This window comes from Trachemys scripta, chromosome 10 (assembly GCF_013100865.1).
Source record: "Trachemys scripta elegans isolate TJP31775 chromosome 10, CAS_Tse_1.0, whole genome shotgun sequence".
Lineage (NCBI taxonomy): Eukaryota > Metazoa > Chordata > Testudines > Emydidae > Trachemys > Trachemys scripta.
In genome coordinates, this window is record NC_048307.1 from 39,258,403 (window position 1) to 39,280,173 (window position 21,771).

The following is a 21,771-nucleotide window of genomic DNA, read 5'->3' on the forward strand; positions in this document are numbered from 1 at the left end:
GTACCTTAGTTCGAATTGGGGCGGGTAGTGTAGACCAAGCCTTAGATGCTTCTCACCACAGGCTGGCTGGTTGCTCTTCAGCCAGGCTCTCTCCTTTGATCAGCACTTCAGTCACTTGGTGTGGTGTCTGTAGATGGAGGTGGAAGAGAGAGGAAGACCATAACAAACGTCTCTCCCTTTTATCATGTACTTTCTTCCCTCTTGGCTTTGCCCCCCCCTTCAGAGTCAGGTGAGCATTCTCATAGTCCCAAACTGACCAAAGGAAGGGGGGTGACTCACTTGAGAGTCCAACAGATCCTTTTTTGTTGCCTAGGCCAGTGTCCTTTGTTCCTGTGAGGCTGGGCTGGGTTTGTCCCTTACATGCCATGATGAGGTGTGAACTGCCCCTCTGCTTCTAGAGAGTTTTGCCTGGGCTTGCTTTAAGCCATGAGGACACATTTTCAGCCTCAAATATATACATGAAATTACAACCTATAACATTACTATATCTCAGTGCATCATGAGCGAAGGCACCCAACATGACAAACTTTGCATTGGATACCACACAGTCATATTATAAGGATGAACATGGGGGTGCTGGGTGTTCCCCCTGAGGTACAGAACATCACACCTCCCCCCCTCCCCTTAGTCAGTGATTAACCCTCTTGCAGTCAACTGTCTCAAAGGCAGTTTGTGTTACAGTTCTTTTGGCATCCAGCCATTAAGGCCATGAGGCGGTATGCCTCTTTCCCCATTCACACACAGCAAACCAGGTTTTTTTATGGGTTCTCTGCTGTGATAAGCTTTAAACCTGTTTCCAGGTATTAATTGAAAAGTAGCATTAACGTAAGGTTTAACATCAGTAACAAAATTCTTATCCCAAAACTTAACATTAATACCAAAAGTTTTATCACAGATGGGTGTTTACAAGTATCTTTGGCACCATGTCCTCTGTTCAGATAGTGTAGTTTGAGGTTAGTTTGTTCATTATTCATGGTGTCCTTTGACTCTCTCCTATGTAATCAGTCACTGCCTTTTCCTTCCCTCCAGTGTTCCTCTCTGTTTGGGCTCTTAATGTAATCATGTTTCTGGAATTTTGGTGCCTTAGGGTCTGGCAAGATAGGTGTTCAGAGGGATCCTGCACATTGGCTGGCCCTTTGGGGAGCCATCTCCCAACCCCAGGACTGTACATATGCAGAAAATCCAGCTCCTAGTGCCCTGGGCATCCTGCGCCAAGTGACTAGTGAGGAGACATTCCTGTAACCCCACTATTCCTTCCCCAGTTTCCCCCTCTGGGCCCCCTCCTAAGACACATTTCTCTGTGCTCCCTAGTAAGTTTTCTGTCTCTTGTTCATCTGCAAAACTTTGCAAGCTAACAACTGAGACAGTTTCCTTAATCACTGACAACACCTGCACCAGAGGGCATGTTGCCTCCTGTTGGAAAGGAGCTAGTCTCATCCCCTTGCATACTTGGAAGCACCCTGCTTCCCTGTGTTGGAGTCACAGGAATCCTCACTCACCTAAGTGGTTTCTGAGATCCACTGCCCCTTCTCTGGGCTCTCCTCTGGGACACATTGTTCTATGCTCCCTAGAGCCAGTTTTGCCTCTGGTTCAGCTGTGACCTGCTGGCAGCTAACAACCTGGACAGTTCTCTCCCTGGCAGGCATTACACCCCCATCCCTTCCTGATGTGGTGTTGCCTCCAGCTGCAGTGCAGGAGTTGGTCTCAACCACCCTCCCACCTGGAAGCACGTGTCTTCTCCCTGCTGCAGAAGAACCAAGGAGACTCTCTCATTCTCATCCACACCACATGGGTTTTAACTAGTGGCATGAGAATCTGCTTTTGCCCACCCCCACAATCTCTGCCATTTGGCCAGGTAGCATACTGGTCTTTGGGACCACACGCTGCTTAACCAGAGAGATCTGGGCCCCTGTATCCCTCTGCCCAAAGTACTCCTGCCATTAATTTCAACAACCTTAACATGCTCCTTGTCTGGTTCTGCAGAGACTAATCTCACAAAACCAATGGGATAGAAACCCCCCAAGCAATTGAAACCTATGTTGAGGACAGCAGAACTAACATGAGTTATTGGTTACTTGCTTCCTCCTAGCACAGGGAAGTTATTCCTCAGGTGATCAGTGGAATTACACGGATAGCACCTTATGGGCTCTTCTGCTTTTACAGGAGATTTGGGATGAGGGTTAGAGGGATGTTTTTGGGTTAGAGAATGCTTAGGCTCCCAACCCCCTTCTCTCTTCCCAGGGGCAAAAGGGGATCCTCCCTTCCCACCAGTTTTAAACCCCTCTTTCTGTGGCCTGCCCTCAATAGATCCCTGAGTCTCTTCAAAGACATCAGCTAAAAAAGCCATCTCATCCACAGACTTTACATCTTTATCCCATAGACACGGTTTTAATTTGGCCTTACATATGCTTAGGAAATGCTCTTGAGCAACAAGATCCAATATTCCCTCAAAGCTTGTAACACCTTTGCCCCACTTTCCCATCAAATCTTTCACTTTGTTCACATATTCCCCATTACTCATACCAATATCCCTCTTAAGATCTCTCTAAATTTAACTACGTTTCAGGGGTAATCTGAAACTATTTTGTGAAGTTATCTTTAAATTTACAATAGTCTAAAGCATCTTCAATAGGCATTCCATTGAATACATTTCGAGCTTTACCAGCTAATTTCGCAATTAGGGTAGGAACTCTCATCAGGGATTTCATGTATTACACACAGTCTTTTGAAGGTAGTCAGATATTCAGTAATATCATCCTCTTCACTGTATGCAGGACATAAGTGTTCCCATTTGTGGATTTTTGGAGTGATAGGAGTTGTTGGTCGGGGGGGAGGTTCTGGTTCTGCTTCTCTAACAGGTCCAGCTGGTGTTTTCACTCTTACTCTTTCTTCTCTCTCTCTCTTTCTTCTGTGTGCACCCTCCACTCTGGCTGACTCTTTTTCTTTTATCTCCAGTTCTTTCCCTTGCAATAATCTCTGGTGCGCCCTCTCCTTTTCTACAACCTACAGCCTAAAAAGCTCCAACTTTGCAATCACTTCACTGCTTTCACTCATTTTCCTGCTTTCCTGTTCTTACTTCCCTTTCCCGAAATAAACAAAGAAAATAACAAAACTGTGACCTCCTCCTAACTGTTCTTAGACACTGCACTTCAGACTCACTTAAAATCACAAATATCAGTGCTTAAAGTGTGAACTCCACTTGGAGTAACAAGCTGCACATACACCCTGCTCGCTGTGCCACTGTGACGTTCCCCTCTGGTGTTGTCTGGACCAGAGATCTGCTAGGTTACTCCAATCCTTGACTCTGGGAGCCAGCCTTACCCTGCTCTGCTGTGAGAACCCCTACTCCTGGGCTGTTCACGCACAGCCTGTGGCATGTAAGCTGCTCCTTGGATTGTGCAATCGAATGACACTAGCCAATATCTCTGGTCCCAGACACAACCCTAGGAAATCCATTGCTATCTACATACTGCACAGACCACAGTGAGAGATTATGTCATACACTAGCAAAGAAACTGAGGAACCACCTGATCAGCATCCTATACAGCAAACAGGAAAACATCAAAAAAGAGCTCTCCAACCTGGAGACTTTCATAAATAACCAACCTTCCACACAAATGGACTTTCTTAAAATAAGACAGGAGATCTACATTACACACTTCACCTCTCTACAAAGGAAAAAGGACCGTAAGCTGTCTAAAACCCTACCTGTCACATGGGGCCACAACAGTGGTACCCCTAACTCACCCAGCAATATCGTCAATTTATCCAGCTACACACTCAACCTGGCAGAAGAGTCTGTCCTATCTCAGGGACTCTTTTTGCCCCACCACCCCCACAAACATGATACAGTTCTGCGGTGATCTGGAAGCCTACTTTCGCCATCTCTGACTCAAAGAATACTTTCAAGATAACACTGAACAGTGCACTGATACACAGATACCCTCCCACCAACAACACAAGAAAAAGAACTCCACGTGGACTCCTCCTGAGGGTCGAAATGACAGTCTGGACCTATACATAGAATGCTTCCGCCGGCGTGCACAGGCAGAAATTGTGGAAAAACAATACCTCTTGCCTCATAACCTAAGTTGTGCAGAACGCAATGCCATCCACAGCCTCAGAAACAACCCTGACATTATAATCAAAGAGGCTGATAAAGGAGGTGCTGTTGAACAGGTCTGACTACCAAAAGGAGGCTGCCTGACAACTCTCCAATACCAAATTCTATAGGCCACTTTCCTCAGATCCCACTAAGAAACTGCACTATCTACTGAGGATATTCCCTACACTAACACAGGAACAAATCAACATACCCTTAGTGCCCCGACCAGTGTTATTCTATCTACTACCCAAGATCCACAAACCTGGAAATCCTGGACACTCCATCATCTCTGGAATTGGCACACTCACTGAAGGACTATCCGGTTATGTGGACTCTCTACTCAGACCCTACGCCACCAGCACTCCCAGCTATCTCCGTGACACCACTGATTTCCTGAGAAAACTACAATGCATTGGTGATCTTCCAGAAAATACCATCCTAGCCACCATGGATGTGGAGGCTCTCTACACAAACATCCCACACACAGATGGAATACAAGCTGTCAGGAACAGTATCCCTGATGATGACACAGCATAACTGGTTGCTGAGCTCTGTGACTTTATTGTCACACCAAATTATTTCAAAATTGGTAACAATATATACCTCCAGACCAGTGGCACTGCTATGGGCACCCGGATGGCCCCACAAGAATTCCACCAGAATTTCAACAGCTTCCACCCCACCATTAACCTCAGCCTGGACCAATCTACATGGGAAGTCCACTTCCTAGACACCACAGTACAAATAAGTGATGGTCACGTTAACACCACCCTATACTGAAAACCCACTGACCGCTATGCCTACCTTCATGCCTCCAGTTTACATCCCAGACACACCACACAATCTATCATCTACAGCCAAGTGCTGAGGTACAACCGCATTTGCTCCAACCCCTCAGACAGAGACCAACACCTACAAGTTCTTCACCAAGCATTCTCAAAACTACGATACCTGCATGAGGAAATAAGGAAACCAATCAACAGAGCCAGACGTGTACCTAGAAGCCTCCTGGTGCAAGACAAGCCCAAGAAATAAACCAACAGAACTCCACTGGCCATCGCCTACAGTCTTCAGCTTAAACCTCTCCAACGCATCATCAGAGATCTACACCCCATCCTGGACAATGATCCCTCTCTTTCACAGACCTTGGGAGGCAGGCCAGTCCTTGCCCACAGACAACCCGCCAACCTTAAGCATATTCTCACCAGCAACCACACACCGCACCATAGTAACTCTAAATCAGGAACCAAACCAAGCAACAAACCTCAGTGCCAACTCTGCCCACATATCTACACCAGCAACACCATCACAGGACTTAACCAGATCAGCTACAGCATCACCGGTTCATTCACCTGCACGTCCACCAATGTAATATACACCATGTGCCAGCAATGCCCCTCTGCTATGTACATTGGCCAAACTGGACAGTCCCTAAGTAAAAGGATATCTGGACACAAGTCAGATATTAGGAATGGCAATTTACAATAACCTGTAGGAGAACACTTCAACCTCCCTGGCCACACAATAGATTTAAAGGTAGCCATCCTACAGCAAAAATACTTCAGGACCAGACTTCAAAGAGAAACTGCTGAGCTTCAGTTCATTTGCAAATTTGATACCATCAGCTCAGGATTAAACAGACTGTGAATGGCTAGCCAATTACAAAAGCAGTTTCTCCTCCCTTGGTGTTCACACCTCAACTGCTAGAAGAGGGCCTCCCGCTCTCTGATTGAACTAACCTCGTTATCTCTAGACTGATTCTTGCCTGCATATTTATACCTGCCTCTGGAAATTTCCATTACATGCGTCTGATGAAGTGGGTATTCACTCACGAAAGCTTATGCTCCAATACATCTGTTAGTCTATAAGATGCCACAGGACTCTTTGTTGCTTTTAACCCTAGGAACCTCTGTCTTGCAGTGTCCAGTTATGCCCGCTTCGCAATGCAAGCTTATGAGGTCATCAATTTGACAAATTAATATGTACCAGGCTTGTTATCCCAAGGGGAGTCTGACATGCTTCAAACCAAACACACTGCTTCAGGTAGAACAAACAAACAGATTTATTAACTACAACGACTGACTTGTTATACTTAGATTAAGTGTTTGTAAGTTGAATTTGGTCTAATGAAATAAAAGCAAAATGCATTCTAAGCTGATCTTAACACTTTCAGTGCCCTTACAAACTTAGACGCTTCTCACTACAGGCTGGCTGGTTGCTCTTCAGCCAGGTTCTCCCCTTTGATCAGCGCTTCAGTCGCTTGGTGTGGTACCTGTAGATGGAGGTGGAAGAGAGCATGGCAAACATCTCTCCCTTTTATCATGTCCTTTCTTCCCTCTTGGCTTTGCTCCCCGTACTCCTTCAGAGTCAGGTGAGCATTACCTCATCGTAGTCCCAACCTCACAAAGGAAGGGGGGGTGACTCACTCAAGAGTCCAACAGATCCTTTTTTGTTGCCTAGGCCAGTGTCCTTTGTTCTGTGAGGCTGGGCTGGGTTTGTCCCATACATGCCCTGATGAAGTGTGAACTGCTCCTGGAGAGTTTTTACCTGGCTTGCTTTAAGCTGTGAGGACACATTTTTCAGCCTCATAACTATTTACATGAAATTATAACCTATAACATTACTATAATAACAATGCTCAGTACGTCATGAGCCTTCTGAAGACACCCGACATGACAAACTTTGAATTAGATACCACACAATCATATTATAAGGATGAACATGGGGGTGCTGGATGTTCCCCCGAGGTACAGAACATCATACAGCTTTGGTCAGAAATGCTACTGTGCTCCTTTCCCACCCAGAGCACCATGAGTAGGACCCTATGAAATTCATGACTGTGAAAAATGCATCACAGACTGTGAAAGCTGGTCTCCCCCCGTGAAATCTGGTGTGCCTTTACCCTATACTATACAGATTTCATGGGGGGAGACCAGTGTTTCTCAAATTGTGGGTCCTGACCCAAAAGTAAGTTGCCGGGGGAATCACAAGGTTATTTCAGGGGGATTGTGGTATTGCCCCCCTTACTTCTGTGCTTGCCTTCAGAGCTGGGCTGCTGGAGAGCGGCAGCTATTGGCCAGATGCCCAGCTCTGAAGGCAGTGCCCCATCAGCAGCACACAAGGGTGGCAATACCATACCATGCCATTCTTACTTCTGTACTGCTCTGCCTTCAGAGCTAGGCATCTGCCAGCAGCCACCACTCTCCAGCTACCCAGCTCTGAAGGCAGCACCGCCAGCAGCAGCACAGAAGTAAGGATAGCAGTACCACTATCCCACTACAATAGCCTTGCGACATTCACACACACACACACATACACACACCATTCCTTTTTGGGTCAGGATCCCTACAATTACAACACCATGAAATTTCAGATTTAAATAGCTGAAATCATAAAATTTACAATTTTTAAAATCCTATTGTTGCCGGCCCAGATGGGCCCCGAGGGGGCAACAGGTTTGTTGCCCGGTGTGCGCCGCACCAATAGACACACCAGGGGTGGAGAAGCAAACAAAGTTTATTTGAGAAAATGGTGCAGGGAGACAGGCATGTCTCAAATCAAGCACAGCACATACAAGCAAGTTTCCCCTTTTATATTCCAAGCTGTTTGTGTGTAAGCTTTGTTCTGTTACTCTTCCCTCTCCCCTCCCGTCCCGAGCAGTTACAGCAGGTACACATTGTGGCTTGTTAGAAAAGTTTCCCATTCACCTGCTTATCTTTGGCCTTGTAAGGCCTGTGCGCACGCAGTCTTCCCCCCTTCTTTCTCCGCCGTCTTATCACTACATTTGCTAGTATGAGCGAAACTGCAGCTGTCTGCTAGAAAAGCTGACCATCACATTTTCTGCTACAGCATGTAAGCAGTTAGCATGGAAGTAGGTGAAAGTTCACAAGATGGAGTTACTGTGGCTCACTTAGACCCAGAGCAAGGGAGTTTCATCGGCACTTATGGCCTTCCATCGCCCCCCCCGAGTTACCTGGTAGCTATGCCTAGTGCCACCAACAATCCCTCCTTTGAGAACACTCAACAAACCTTTGGCAGAGTTTTCTCATACTCTAAAGACAAAATGCGATTAAGCTCCATGCAATTGGGATCATCAATGAGAGAGTATAAAGGAACTTCTGGGAAATGGGAGGTACAAATCTTACGTATGAGCACTTTACAGCAAGTGAACAAAAGGAAAAGGACAAAATGTATCACAACACCTGTGAGCAAGATGCAAACAATGCCTCCCCCTAGTCCTCCTAGACTAGGTAACCAACCCCAAAGGGAATCAAAAATAGTGGGTTCCCCTTCCTGGGCCTTCCACTGGTTCAAGGCCTGTTCGGCTGACAAGATATGCTTGTTAATATCCTGTGAAAACTCTGGGACATAGGTACAACATTCTTCTCCAATCAGAGCACAGACCCCGCCCCATGAGGCTAACACAAAGCCAGCAGTTGAAGCTGGTACAGCTCAGAACTAATGCTTTTCTCTATGGCCAGGGTATCATTGGCAAACTGAGTGAGAAATTTAGAAAGTCTCCTGTAGAGTTGGGTTAGCCGTCCCACCCAATAAGTAGGGAGAAATATCATCCCAAACCTGTCTCCTTCTCCGATGGGCTCAATGGTAGCTCTCAAGGACCAATAGTACCTAGGGCGACCTGAGGGAGCCTGGGTGAGAACACGGAGGGGAGGAGCGAGATAGCCTTTGTAACAGCTACCGTGCCAACCATGAGGAAGCCATTTATAGGCACTATTACCACAAATCCAGAATGCTTCACCATAACTAGCCTTTCCATTGTTACCTTGTAGGTCCCGTAGGGTGGCTTGTGAGGAAAGGGCAAAGAATGCAGCGCCGGTTTGCCAACTGGTGGCATTTAGTAAAGGAACAGTGAGACTTATACCAGGGCCAATATAAAATCTACATGTACTAATGCCTGCAAACCAGGCATGATTACTTGTACTGGCTTGCTGATAACAAATGAAACCAGTGGGTGGAAAGCATAAACGAATAGGTTGGGGCTTAAGAGTGCTACTATAGTGGGAATTCCAAGAGCCATTGTGTAGGCCATAAGGAGCATCCACAGTACAGTTAGATCACAAACTTAAATTGTCAGAGGTGCTACTGCTGGTAACCATCCACCTTTGACAATAGTCCGACCAATTTTGGGGAACTACTGTCCAGGGCAATCCAGCCAAATGGTGGGGAGTTTGGGCACATATCCAACAGTGGGAGAGATTAAACTCATGGGCAAAGGCAATTTTCAGGGCCTCATAGGTATTGGTAGCCATATCTGCAGGGATGGCTCCCCATCCTGCATGCGATGTGGGTGAAACAGTAGGTAACAGAAGGATTGCTCCTGTGACAAAAAGGAATGTTGTGAGAGACCCTAAACCTAAACCCATATTGTAATTACAACAACCCAAATGCCCAGAAGATAAGAATTATTGACACCAAACAAATCAAAAAATAAAAGGACCAGGACCATAGGCTAGGTCGGCCTACTGTGAATAGATAGAACCAATGCTCAGGGTTCTCGTGGGGAGTGTGCTGTGGCTGTTCAGAGAGATCACCAGGCATTCCCAGTGACCTTACTGTCTTTTGAATAACAGCTTAAGTCCCAAATCGTCGCTGGCAGTCTTCTCTGCAGGCTGGACAGTCCACTGTTCAGGAGTGGGTACTGCTTTCAGTCGAGAGTGATGAATCCAGTTCTTGTGTCCTTCAACCTTTGCTGCCATGTGGGAAACTAGCAGGACGGTGTGGGGTCCCTTCCACTTCTCTTGGAGAGGTTCGTCCTTCCAGGTCCGAACGAGAACGGAATCACCAGGTTGAAGGGCGTGGACAGGGGCATCCAGCAGAAGAGGCTGTGAATCTTTGGTGTATCTGTGAAGAGAAGAAAGAACAGCAGACAAAGAGCACATGTACTGAGACAAAAAAACACACCCCATTTCCCACTCTCCTGTCAGAACCGGTGTATCATTCAGAGGCCATGCCCTTCCAAACATAATCTCAATGGGACTAAGCCCTAACCTGCCCTTGGGGAGAGCACGAATGCGAAGTAAAACAAGGGGCAAAGCATCAGGCCACTTAAGAGACGCCTCCTGACAGACCTTTGAGAGGTGTCACTTGAGCATCTGATTTGTGCGTTCCACTACTCCACTGGCTTGTGGTTGCCATGGTGTGTGGAACTTCCAGGGGATTTGCAAAGCACTTGATATCTTTTGAACAACTTGTGATGTGAAGTGTGTTCCGTTATCAGATTCCATCCACTGGGGGAGTCCGAAGCAAGGAATGATCTCCTTGACAAACTTAAGAGCCACCATTTTGGCAGTGTTGTTACGACATGGGAAGGCTTCAGGCCATCCACCAAGACGAGGAGGTACCTGTACCCTTGGGTCCTGGGAAACTCAGTAAAGTCTATTTGCCACACCAATCCTGGGCCTGGGGTAGGTTCCAGAGTGGCTGGCAACACTGCTACTCCTGGTCGAGGGTTGTTCTTTTGGCAGATTAAACATTCAGCCTGTACCTGTGATGCTAGGGGTTTAAGTCCAGAGGTTAGAAAATATGTATTCATAAGCTGGGTAAGAGCTTCTCTGCCTGCGTGTGTGGTTTGATGCACTTCAGGATTCTCTAACAGTTTTGCCTGGTACCGAGCAACCCGAGCCTGTGTGAGCCAGAGACCACCCTTAGTATCCAGCAGGGCTTGGACCATATGGGGAATATACACTTGCACAGTTCCTCCCAGTGTCAGTTTTTCAGCTTCCCCAAGCACTAGGGTAGTGGCTGCGACCGCCCTCAAGCATGCTGGCCACCCCTTTGCAACTTGATCCAGTTGTTTAGAAAAATATGCCACAGGACGTTTCCAGGCACCTAATAACTGAGTAAGCACTCCCAGGGCTATCCCTTTCCTTTCATGCACATACAGTTGGAACGGCTTAGAAAGATCTGGCAGACCTAGGGCTGGGGCATCCATCAACTTCCTTTTCAAGATTTTAAATGCCCTGTCTGCTTCTGGGGACCAGTGAAAGGGGTCATGATCCGTTCCCTTAACACATTCATACAGAGGTTTAGCCCACAGTCCATACTCTGGGATCCATTATTCTGCAAAAACCTGCCATGCCCAAAAATGCTCTGAGCCGTTTACGGTTGCTAGGGATAGGAACTTGGCAGATAGCCTCCTTTCTGTCATTTGAGAGCCATCTCTCTCCCTGCCTGATGTGAAATCCCAGATACTGTACTTCAGAGAGTGCAATTTGAGCTTTGCTTCGAGCTACCCTGTATCCTCGGAGTCCAACAAAGTTCAGGAGACTCACAGTAGCTTTGAGACAAGGGATTAGACCCACAGCAGCAATTAGCAAATCATCTACATATTGCATGAGCAGGGCTTTGTCCTCATTGTCCCACTCCTCCAAGTCTCTGGCCAAAGCCTGGCCGAACAGAGTGGGGGAATTTTTAAATCCCTGGGCCAATACTGTCCAGCAAAGCTGCTTTTTAACCCTTCTGTTGTCCTCATTATGCCTGGCAATATTTTGCAGATCTCATAGTTGCTTGGGCACATTCAGGCCCCCCTTCCTTGGTTGTCAGCCAAGTCTTAGCTGTGAACAATGTCCTTGGATTGGGCCAGCATGACTGAGCTTGCTAGCTATATTTTCCAGTTAACTCGTTCTGTTCTTTTTCCTTCTCCCTCTCTAAGGATATAAGCCCTATTTGCAGTCTCCAAGATCTGAGCCACAGACATTCCCATTAAATCCTCCTTTTTCTGCAGTTTCCTTTTAATATCAGGGGCCGCACGGCTGGTAAAGATACCCTTTATAATTGCCTCAGTTGCCTGATCATCTGGGTCTGCATTAGTAGTTTGCCTGATGGTATCCCAAATACGCTGCAGGAAAGCCACTGGACTCTCTTTTGATTCCTGGATTAACTGATAAGGCTTTGCCCAATTGTTATGTCTGACAGCTGAATGCCGGAGGCCAAACATAAGCAGTTCCTTATAGGAGTTAAGCATTCTCAAATCCCTCTCCTCATTTGGATTCCACCAGGGGTCCGCTATGGGAACAGCAAACTCAGGCAGGGGCTTGCCTTTTCTGTCCTCATTATGCCTTTTCTGTGCCTCTTCCCTAGCCTTGGCTATAACCTGATTCCACTCCACCTCAGACAACAAGGTTCTCATCAGTATATTGATTCATAGATTCATAGATTCTAGGACTGGAAGGGACCTCGAGAGGTCATCGAGTCCAGTCCCCTGCCCACATGGCAGGACCAAATACTGTCTAGACCATCCCTGATAGACATTTATCTAACCTACTCTTAAATATCTCCAGAGATGGAGATTCCACAACCTCCCTAGGCAATTTATTCCAGTGTTTAACCACCCTGACAGTTAGGAACTTTTTCCTAATGTCCAACCTAGACCTCCCTTGCTGCAGTTTAAACCCATTGCTTCTTGTTCTATCCTTAGAGGCTAAGGTGAACAAGTTTTCTCCCTCCTCCTTATGACACCCTTTTAAATACCTGAAAACTGCTATCATGTCCCCTCTCAGTCTTCTCTTTTCCAAACTAAACAAACCCAATTCTTTCAGCCTTCCTTCATAGGTCATGTTCTCAAGACCTTTAATCATTATTGTTGCTCTTCTCTGGACCCTTTCCAATTTCTCCACATCTTTTTTAAAATGAGGTGCCCAGAACTGGACACAATACTCCAGCTGAGGCCTAACCAGAGCAGAGTAGAGCGGAAGAATGACTTCTCGTGTCTTGCTCACAACACACCTGTTAATACATCCCAGAATCATGTTTGCTTTTTTTGCAACAGCATCACACTGTTGACTCATATTTAGCTTGTGGTCCACTATAACCCCTAGATCCCTTTCTGCCGTACTCCTTCCTAGACAGTCTCTTCCCATTCTGTATGTGTGAAACTGATTTTTTCTTCCTAAGTGGAGCACTTTGCATTTGTCTTTGTTAAACTTCATCCTGTTTAACTCAGACCATTTCTCCAATTTGTCCAGATCATTTTGAATTATGACCCTGTCCTCCAAAGCAGTTGCAATCCCTCCCAGTTTGGTATCATCCGCAAACTTAATAAGCGTACTTTCTATGCCAATATCTAAGTCGTTGATGAAGATATTGAACAGAGCCGGTCCCAAAACAGACCCCTGCGGTACCCCACTCGTTATGCCTTTCCAGCAGGATTGGGAACCATTAATAACAACTCTCTGAGTACGGTTATGCACCCACCTTATAGTAGCCCCATCTAAATTGTATTTGCCTAGTTTATCGATAAGAATATCATGCGAGACCGTATCAAATGCCTTACTAAAGTCTAGGTATACCACATCCACCGCTTTACCCTTATCCACAAGGCTCGTTATCCTATCAAAGAAAGCTATCAGATTGGTTTGACATGATTTGTTCTTCACAAATCCATGCTGGCTGTTCCCTATCACCTTACCACCTTCCAAGTGTTTGCAGATGATTTCCTTAATTACTTGCTCCATTATCTTCCCTGGCACAGAAGTTAAACTAACTGGTCTGTAGTTTCCTGGGTTGTTTTTATTTCCCTTTTTATAGATGGGCACTATATTTGCCCTCTTCCAGTCTTCTGGAATCTCTCCCGTCTCCCATGATTTTCCAAAGATAATAGCTAGAGGCTCAGATATCTCCTCTATTAGCTCCTTGAGTATTCTAGGATGCATTTCATCAGGCCCTGGTGACTTGCAGGCACCTAACTTTTCTAAGTGATTTTTAACTTGTTCTTTTTTTATTATATCTGCTAAACCTATCCCCTTCCCATTAGCATTCACTATGTTAGGCATTCCTTCAGACTTCTCGGTGAAGACCGAAACAAAGAAGTTATTAAGCATCTCTGCCATTTCCAAGTTTCCTGATACTGTTTCTCCCTCTTCACTAAGCAGTGGGCCTACCCTGTCTTTGGTCTTCCTCTTGCTTCTAATGTATTGATAAAAAGTCTTCTTGTTTCCCTTTATTCCTGTAGCTAGTTTGAGCTCATTGTGTGCCTTTGCCTTTCTAATCTTGCCCCTGCATTCCTGTGTTGTTTGCCTATATTCATCCTTTGTAATCTGTCCTAGTTTCCATTTTTTATATGACTCCTTTTTATTTTTTAGAACATGCAAGATCTCGTGGTTAAGCCAAAGTGGTCTTTTGCCACATTTTCCATCTTTCCTAACCAGCGGAATAGCTTGCTTTTGGGCCCTTAATAGTGTCTCTTTGAAAAACTGCCAACTCTCCTCAGTTGTTTTTCCCCTCAGTCTTGATTCCCATGGGACCTTACCTATCAGCTCTCTGAGCTTACCAAAATCTGCCTTCCTGAAATACATTGTCTCTATTTTGCTGTTCTCTCTTCTACCCTTCCTTAGAATTGCAAACTCTATGATTTCATGATCACTTTCACCCAGGCTGCCTTCTACTTTCAAATTCTCAACGAGTTCCTCCCTATTTGTTATAATCAAGTCTAGAACAGCTTCCTCCCTAGTAGCTTTTTCAACTTTCTGAAATAAAAAGTTGTCTGCAATGCAGTCCAAGAATTTGTTGGATAGTCTGTGCTCCGCTGTGTTATTTTCCCAACATATATCCCTCATCACCACCAAATCTTGGGCTTTGGATGATTTTGTTAGTTGCTTAAAAAAACCCTCATCCACCTCTTCCACCTGGTTAGGTGGCCTGTAGTAGACTCTTAGCATGACATCTCCCTTGTTTTTTACCCCTTTTAGCCTAACCCAGAGACTCTCAACACTTCCGTCTCCTATGTCCATCTCTACCTCAGTCCAAGTGTGTACATTTTTAATATATAAGGCAACACCTCCTCCCTTTTTCCCCTGTCTATCCTTCCCGAGCAAGCTGTACCCATCCACACCAACATTCCGATCATGTGTATTATCCCACCAAGTTTCAGTGATGCCAACAATGTCATAGTTGTATTTATTTATTAGCACTTCCAGTTCTTCCTGCTTATTCCCCATACTTCTCACATTTGTATATAGGCATCTAAGATACTGGTTTGATCTTTCCTCCCAGTTTTGTCCTGACCCTCCTTTCTCTCTGCTAATATAGCCCACACTCCCTCTTGTTTCCGACCCATCTCCCAGGTCTCCATGTTCCCCACTTACCTGTGGGCTTTGCTCACCTGTCCCCGTTGAACCTAGTTTAAAGCCCTCCTCACTAGGTTAGCCAGTCTGTGTCCAAATAAGGTCTTTCCCCTCCTCGAAAGGTGAACGCCATCTCTGCCTAGCAGTCCTTCCTCGAATAGCATCCTGTGGTCTAGGAAGCCAAAGCCCTCCTGGCGACACCATCTTCACAGCCAGGCATTCACCTCCATGATGCATCTGTCTCTGCCCGGGCCCCTACCTTTGACAGGAAGAATCGAAGAGAATACCACCTGCACTCCAAACTCCTTCACCCGTACTCCCAGAGCCCTGTAGTCACTCTTGATCCGCTCAGTGTCACACCGCACAGTATCATTTGTGCCCACATGGATGAGTAGCATGGGGTAGCAGTCAGAGGGCTGGATAATCCTCGACAATGCCTCCGTAACGTCTCGGATACGGGCTCCCGGCAAGCAGCATACCTCCCGAGATGAAATGTCAGGGCGACAGATGGGCGCCTCCGTCCCCCTCAGCAGAGAGTCTCTGACCACCACTACCCTACGTTTCCTATTCGCAGTGGTGGCAGCAGACCTCCCAGCCTTAGGGGTACGAGGCTAATCCTCCTTTACTGTAGGGGATGATTCCTTCTTTCCTGTATCAAGAAGAGCATAACAGTTGTAATTTAATGTGTATATAGTTATGAGGCTGAAAATGTGTCCTCATGGCTTAAAACAAGCCCAGGCAAAACTCTCCAGGAGCAGAAGGGCAGTTCATACCTCATCAGGGCATGTATGGGACAAACCCAGACCAGCCTCACAGGAACAAAGGACACTGGCCTAGGCTGCAACAAAGGATCTGTTGGACTCTCAAGTGAGTCAAACCCCCTTCCTTTGGTTAGTTTGGGACTACGATGAGGTAATGCTCACCTGAGTCTGGAGGTGGGGGGGGGGGGCAAAGACAAGAGGGAAGAAAGAACATGATAAAAGAGAGAGATGTTTGCCATGCTCTCTCTTCCACCTCCATCTACAGACACCACCACCAAGCGACTGAAGCGCTGATCAAAGGGGAGAGCCTGACTGAATAGCAGCCAGCCAGCCTGTGGTGAGAAGCATCTAAGTTTGTAAGGGCACTGAAAGTGTTAAGATCAGCTTAGAATGTGTTTGCTTTTATTTCATTTGACCAAATCTGACTTGTTGTGTTTGATTTATAATCACTTAAAATCTAATCTTTTGTAGCTAATAAATCTATTTGTTTATTCTACCTGAAGCAGTGTGTTTGGCTTGAAGTGTGTCAGAGACTCCCCTTGGGATAACAAGCCTGGTACATATCAATTTGTTAAATCGATGAACTCATATAAGCTTGCAGCATCCAGCGGGCATAACTGGACACTGCAAGACTGAGGTTCTTAGGGTTGTGTCTGGGACCGAAGATATGGGCTAATGTCATTCAGTTGCACAATCCAAGCAGTGGCTGGCCAAAAGTGCTCACTCACATAGCTGGGAGCAGCTTACATGCTAGAGGCTATGCATGAACAGCCCAGGAGTGGGGGTTCTCACAGCACAGCAGGATAAGGCTGGCTCCCAGAGTCAAGGATTGGAGTGATCCATCAGATCACTGGTCCAGCTAACCCAGGGGAACATCACCTCTTAGACATGGGCTTGAAGTTCAGGCTCTATGCCCAGCCCATCTGAGCTTCTCTTATGAAACAGCCAAAGAAGCCTACAATTGCAGTGGTAGCTTTTATGATGTGGACACCTCTGTGTGAGATTCGCTTTACCCAGGGCCACCAAACAGTCATCTACGATCTGTATTGTAGATGATGTGATCTTAGAGGCAAAAGGCTCATTAAGCCCCCCAGTTCTCCCAATCCTCTAATTCTTTGAACCAGAGGGTAGGAGGTGCAGAAGGTGAAGGAAGAGGAAGAAGCACAAGACATTGAGGATATCTGAGGCTGAAGGCCTTGCTGTTAGCTAGGCATCAGAACACAGGGAGGACTTCTGTTCTCCACCAGATGCCTGCATATTTGAAAGCTAGTGGCGAGTGTCTGTTCCATTTGTCTGCCCCACTTGCTTAGTAACACAGAGGAGCCAGTTCAGGAGGTATGAATTGTTTGGGGCAGATGTTAGGATTCCGCCTTCCTTCCCTACTGGCATTTTTCTTGACACACTGTGCTTCTGTCCGCAGGTGTGTGCGGATTACAGACACTGGACTCAGTTACTTATCCACCATGTCATCCCTTAGGAGCCTGTACCTCCGCTGGTGCTGCCAGGTAGGTGAACAGAAAAGGACAATGCAAGCCACGCCACTTGCTAGGGTTAGCTCTCCTTCAACGCATCTCCCCAGTAGGGAGCGACTAACACACTGGAACAAGGTTCCTCTATTAAATCTTCCCCTCTGATTTCTCTCTGCAATGGCTGCCTCAGCTACTGTGCTTTGAGATCAATGGATTGAAAAATGCCATGTCAGTGATAAGTAACATGATTGTGATGATAGTAGCAACTTGCCTGGGGCACTATTATTAAGTATGGATAAAGTTACCCAAAACATCTCCAGGGGATGCATGTGGAGCCTGTAGAATATATGGCATTTGATGCAGAGCAAAATGGCTCATTGCAGGTAGATGCTCAGTAAGTTAGCAAGTAGCGAGCATTGGTGTCTATTGATTAAAGCAGTGAATTGGGAGTCAGGGGATATGGGGTCTGTCTCCACTCTGACTTTGGTCAAGACATACAACCTTTCTGCCTAATTTTCCCCTTCAGTCAAAGGGGAATGATAGCTACATCCCAGTGGAGAGGTGAGGCTGAATGTATTGGTGTGTTTTTAGAGATCTTCCAGTTGAAGCTGCTAGTGAAAAGCAAAGTAGAGTTCATTCTTTTAGTTCTGTATTGACAGTCCAGGATCCCCTCCTCCCTCTTCTGTTGTTTTAGGTGCAAGACTTTGGCCTGAAGCATCTCCTGGGCATGAGAAGTTTGCGCCTGTTGTCTCTTGCTGGTGAGATCCAAACACTGGTTTATTCTTGAGATGATAGACTGGTTTCTGGAGAAGGGGAAGCCTCAGTTTGGGGACAGGGCCACGACATAAGGGATAATCCTGGCCGTGTCACAGTCTCGTGAACCACCACTAGAATGTTATGGGAGACTGTTGCTGGGCCATAGCACAATGGTGGGCTGACAGGATGATCCTCCAGCCTGGAATTACCCTTTGTGGAGGGTAAAATTGGCCAGTGAGAGGCAAATGCAGGAGGCAGGTCAGCCCCTGTAAAAAACAGAGGGGCAAGGAGAAGACCCGTCCTCCTCCTTTCTCTGTTGAGGAAGAGAGACAGTGAAGGAACCAGTCCAGACAGCTGGAGGATTTCCTTCACCCGGACATTCCATGCTGTCACACACTGGCTGTGTCAATTGCTATCACCCAACTCACTTTATCTAGTGCCTGTTTGGTCTTTCCCTGGGGTACTCCAGCTAGAGCCCATCTCCCACTCCGGACAGCAGCACTCCCAAATTCTTTCTGAACTCATGGGGCCTGGTTGTCAGAAGTGCTGAGCTTCTGAAAAGTCAGACTGAAATGAAGAAGTGCTCAACACTTCTGAAAATCAGACCTTCAGGGCCAAATTCCATCCTAGGGTCTGCAGAGTTCCCAGTCACTACAATTCATGACAGCTCCATACAGGGCAGAGACTGAGCCAGAGGGTTTCATTTCTTGCTACCCACCTCAGGCTTCAAGGCATGACTTTTACCACCACCTTTCCAAGCAGTTTGAATCGGAGTCCTGTTTCTTCAAAGGAGTTCTGAGTTGCGTGAAAGTGTTTGACTGGAATGGATGTGCCAATGTCAATTAATTGTGTTTGCCCTGCTCCATCACATGACCTTTCCTTCATTCCCAAGGAAAGCCTGATGGAGAAACTTGAGCTTCATTCTCCTCACTCTGACACTGGTGTCAATCAGGAGCATGAGCATGTCAAAGCAGACCCCATAGATTCTAAAAATTCTCACAGGCCACAAGTCAATGGAGAATCCTAGAAAAGTAGGGCTAGCAGGGCCCCCAAGAGGTCATCTAGTCCATCCCCCTGGTACTAACCCACTAATGCAGCCTCATGCAATCTTCTCCCCCCCCGCCCCAGTGAGTGTCACATCAATGTGACATTTTGTGTCACCACCACCCTGCAGTGATCTGCCCTCCCATCTGTTCATGGTTTATGCCACTCAAGACCATTCACTGGATTTATGTCCTCATTTGCTCTGCTGTGCTAACAGAGCTACTACTCAACCTGCCCAGGACCCAGATGCGGAGGACAGCATAAGTTAAAGATAATAGTGCTAGGAACAACCTCAGGTCAGTTTCTTTGGCATAACAATAATTGCTTGTATCTCATGTTCATGAGTCAGCTTTTCTGACATAAATTACTTACAATAACGATTGAGATCAGATCAGCTGTTTAGTTGTGAGATAATGGTATATTTGGCCTTTGTCAAAAAGGCATTTGCGAGGTATGATCATGGAACCATTGTTATGCTCTCAACAGAGCTATTCATACTCCATGGCTCACCTGACTCCTTGCTCTGCTGGTTTGTGCGAAGAGAAAAACATGTTTCCCTCTGAATCAAAACAGCAGCAGCACTTTTGAGCATCACTCAAAACCTGATGACTGAATAAGAAAATAGCACAAAAGGTTTCCTGTTAGTCACTTTAAGTTTACTGGCTTTCTGAATAAGGCTTGGGGACAAATGGTCTCTGCGCTACTTACAGTGGCGTAAATCAGGAGTGACTCCATTAATGTCCACAGAGTTATGCCAGCATAAAGGAGATCAGATCCAGGCCTTATGTCCTGTAGTGGATGGATGCAATGCTGCTGAGAAGGTCTAATTGGGTGGGTTGGTCCTGCTACCTGCAGATGGGAGAGCATGCTACAGCAGTCCTCCCCAGCCCCAGAGACTCAGGCGGTCTCCCCCCCACAGACATCTCTGCTGTCTTGCGGTATGTCTACACTGTATTTAAAAAAAAAAAAAAAACCCTGCAGCAGCAAGTCTCAGAACCTGGGTCAGCTGACTTGGGCTCACAGGACTCATTGGACTCATTGCCGTGGGGGGTTTTTGCAGTGTAGTCGTACCCCTAGAGTTTAAGGCCAGAAGGGACCACCAGATCATCTTGTCACAGTCCACCAACACCCTCCAGCACCTGCACACCAATCTCAGCAACCAGCATTAGATCAAATCATTGGAGCCCTCAGGAGCCTGAACTATTGTGTGCCAAGTCAGAGAATAGGAAGGACTGAGGTTCACCATTGCCCGAAGCCCCTGTGATGGCAGAAAATTAATTTAGTGGGATACACCCAAATGATCCTAACAGGGCCGACATGCAAGGGACAGGTGATGGAGCCTGATGGCATTGCTCTCCCTTTTGCAGCTGGTATTTAGAGATGGGCTTGACTGATAGCAATCCAACCCCCACCCCACAAAGCAGAGGGATGGCTAAGCTCTTCCATGTCTACCCCAGATGGTAGTACATCATAGCTTCTTGCTCACTGGGCATTTCCACCTTCTGGTTTCAGGCTGCCCGCTGCTGACCACCACTGGGCTCTCAGGCCTTGTCCAACTTCAAGACCTGGAGGAGCTGGAGCTGACCAACTGTCCTGGTGCCACCCCTGAGCTGTTCAAGTATTTCTCCCAGCACCTGCCGCACTGCATGGTGATCGAATAAGCAGCCCCAACCTTTGGAGCTGTCTCCTTCAATCCCAACCCAACACTGATCAACCAACCAGAGTTATCATTTTGTTTTAATTTTATGTTTTGGGAGAGATGCTAACGACGCTGTTGATTTAAATCACCCACCATGTGTACAGCAATCAAGAGTTAGTTAATCACATCAACGCATTGGATGAGGACACCTAGAGAGAGGGATATATGCTGTCTCCATAGAGATGGGCATCCATCTGTTCCATAAGACGCAATCTCCTGCAAGAATCTCTCTGCAAAGTTTGTAAATTTTCCATGCCTCCATCATCACTCATCTTCTTTGTAATGGTCTGTCCTGAAAAAAAAAATTATTTAAAAATCACAGCTAAACAAAATACCAACAAAAAATGAGCAAACAAAACAAAGCGAATGAATTACCACGATTAGAGAGTTGGGGCAGGTTGGCACGGTTTTATGTCCTGCGTGGTGTCCCCCCTCAGTGCTGGATCCCATGTGGTTTCTGCCCAATGTCTCATGTCACAGCAGTTAGAAGTTCCTTCTGAGACCCCCACACTTCTGTGGGGCTTGGTGGTGAGTCTGGGGGAGGGGCCTAATTGGAGCCTCTCCCCATTCTGGATGGTTGAAACCAGTGTTTCCATCATGGCATATGTTGGCAGGAGCTGAGCCAGAAAGCTAAGAAGAGAAGAGGAGAATCCTGAGGGACAGAGAGACTCGAAGGAGAAAGGATGAAATTCCTGATGCCGTGTGTTTGCTCTGTCTCTTAATTACTTCAGCGGGACACTGCAGGGTCTGCCACGCTGGAGACATTTTAAAAAATAAACTGACCAACGCTGTGAAAGAGAAGCACGGGGCCTGTTCTGAGGCTTTTGGCAGGCCGGGTGCCTTCTGCTCCAGAAGA

The 21,771-nt window shown here is 46.5% G+C and overlaps 1 protein-coding gene across 1 annotated transcript in view; it reads left to right on the top strand.

The window, feature by feature from the left end:
- The window catches only part of FBXL16 (F-box and leucine rich repeat protein 16), an 81,604-nt gene extending 60,384 nt beyond the window's left edge, over nucleotides 1-21,220 (top strand). The window contains exons 3-5 of the mRNA XM_034783713.1: nucleotides 17,368-17,452; nucleotides 18,111-18,174; nucleotides 20,729-21,220. Of these exons, the coding sequence (XP_034639604.1) occupies nucleotides 17,368-17,452; nucleotides 18,111-18,174; nucleotides 20,729-20,877 (298 nt within the window). The 3' untranslated portion in view covers nucleotides 20,878-21,220. The remainder of the gene's footprint in view (nucleotides 1-17,367; nucleotides 17,453-18,110; nucleotides 18,175-20,728) is intronic.
- Nucleotides 21,221-21,771: the final 551 nt, after the last annotated feature.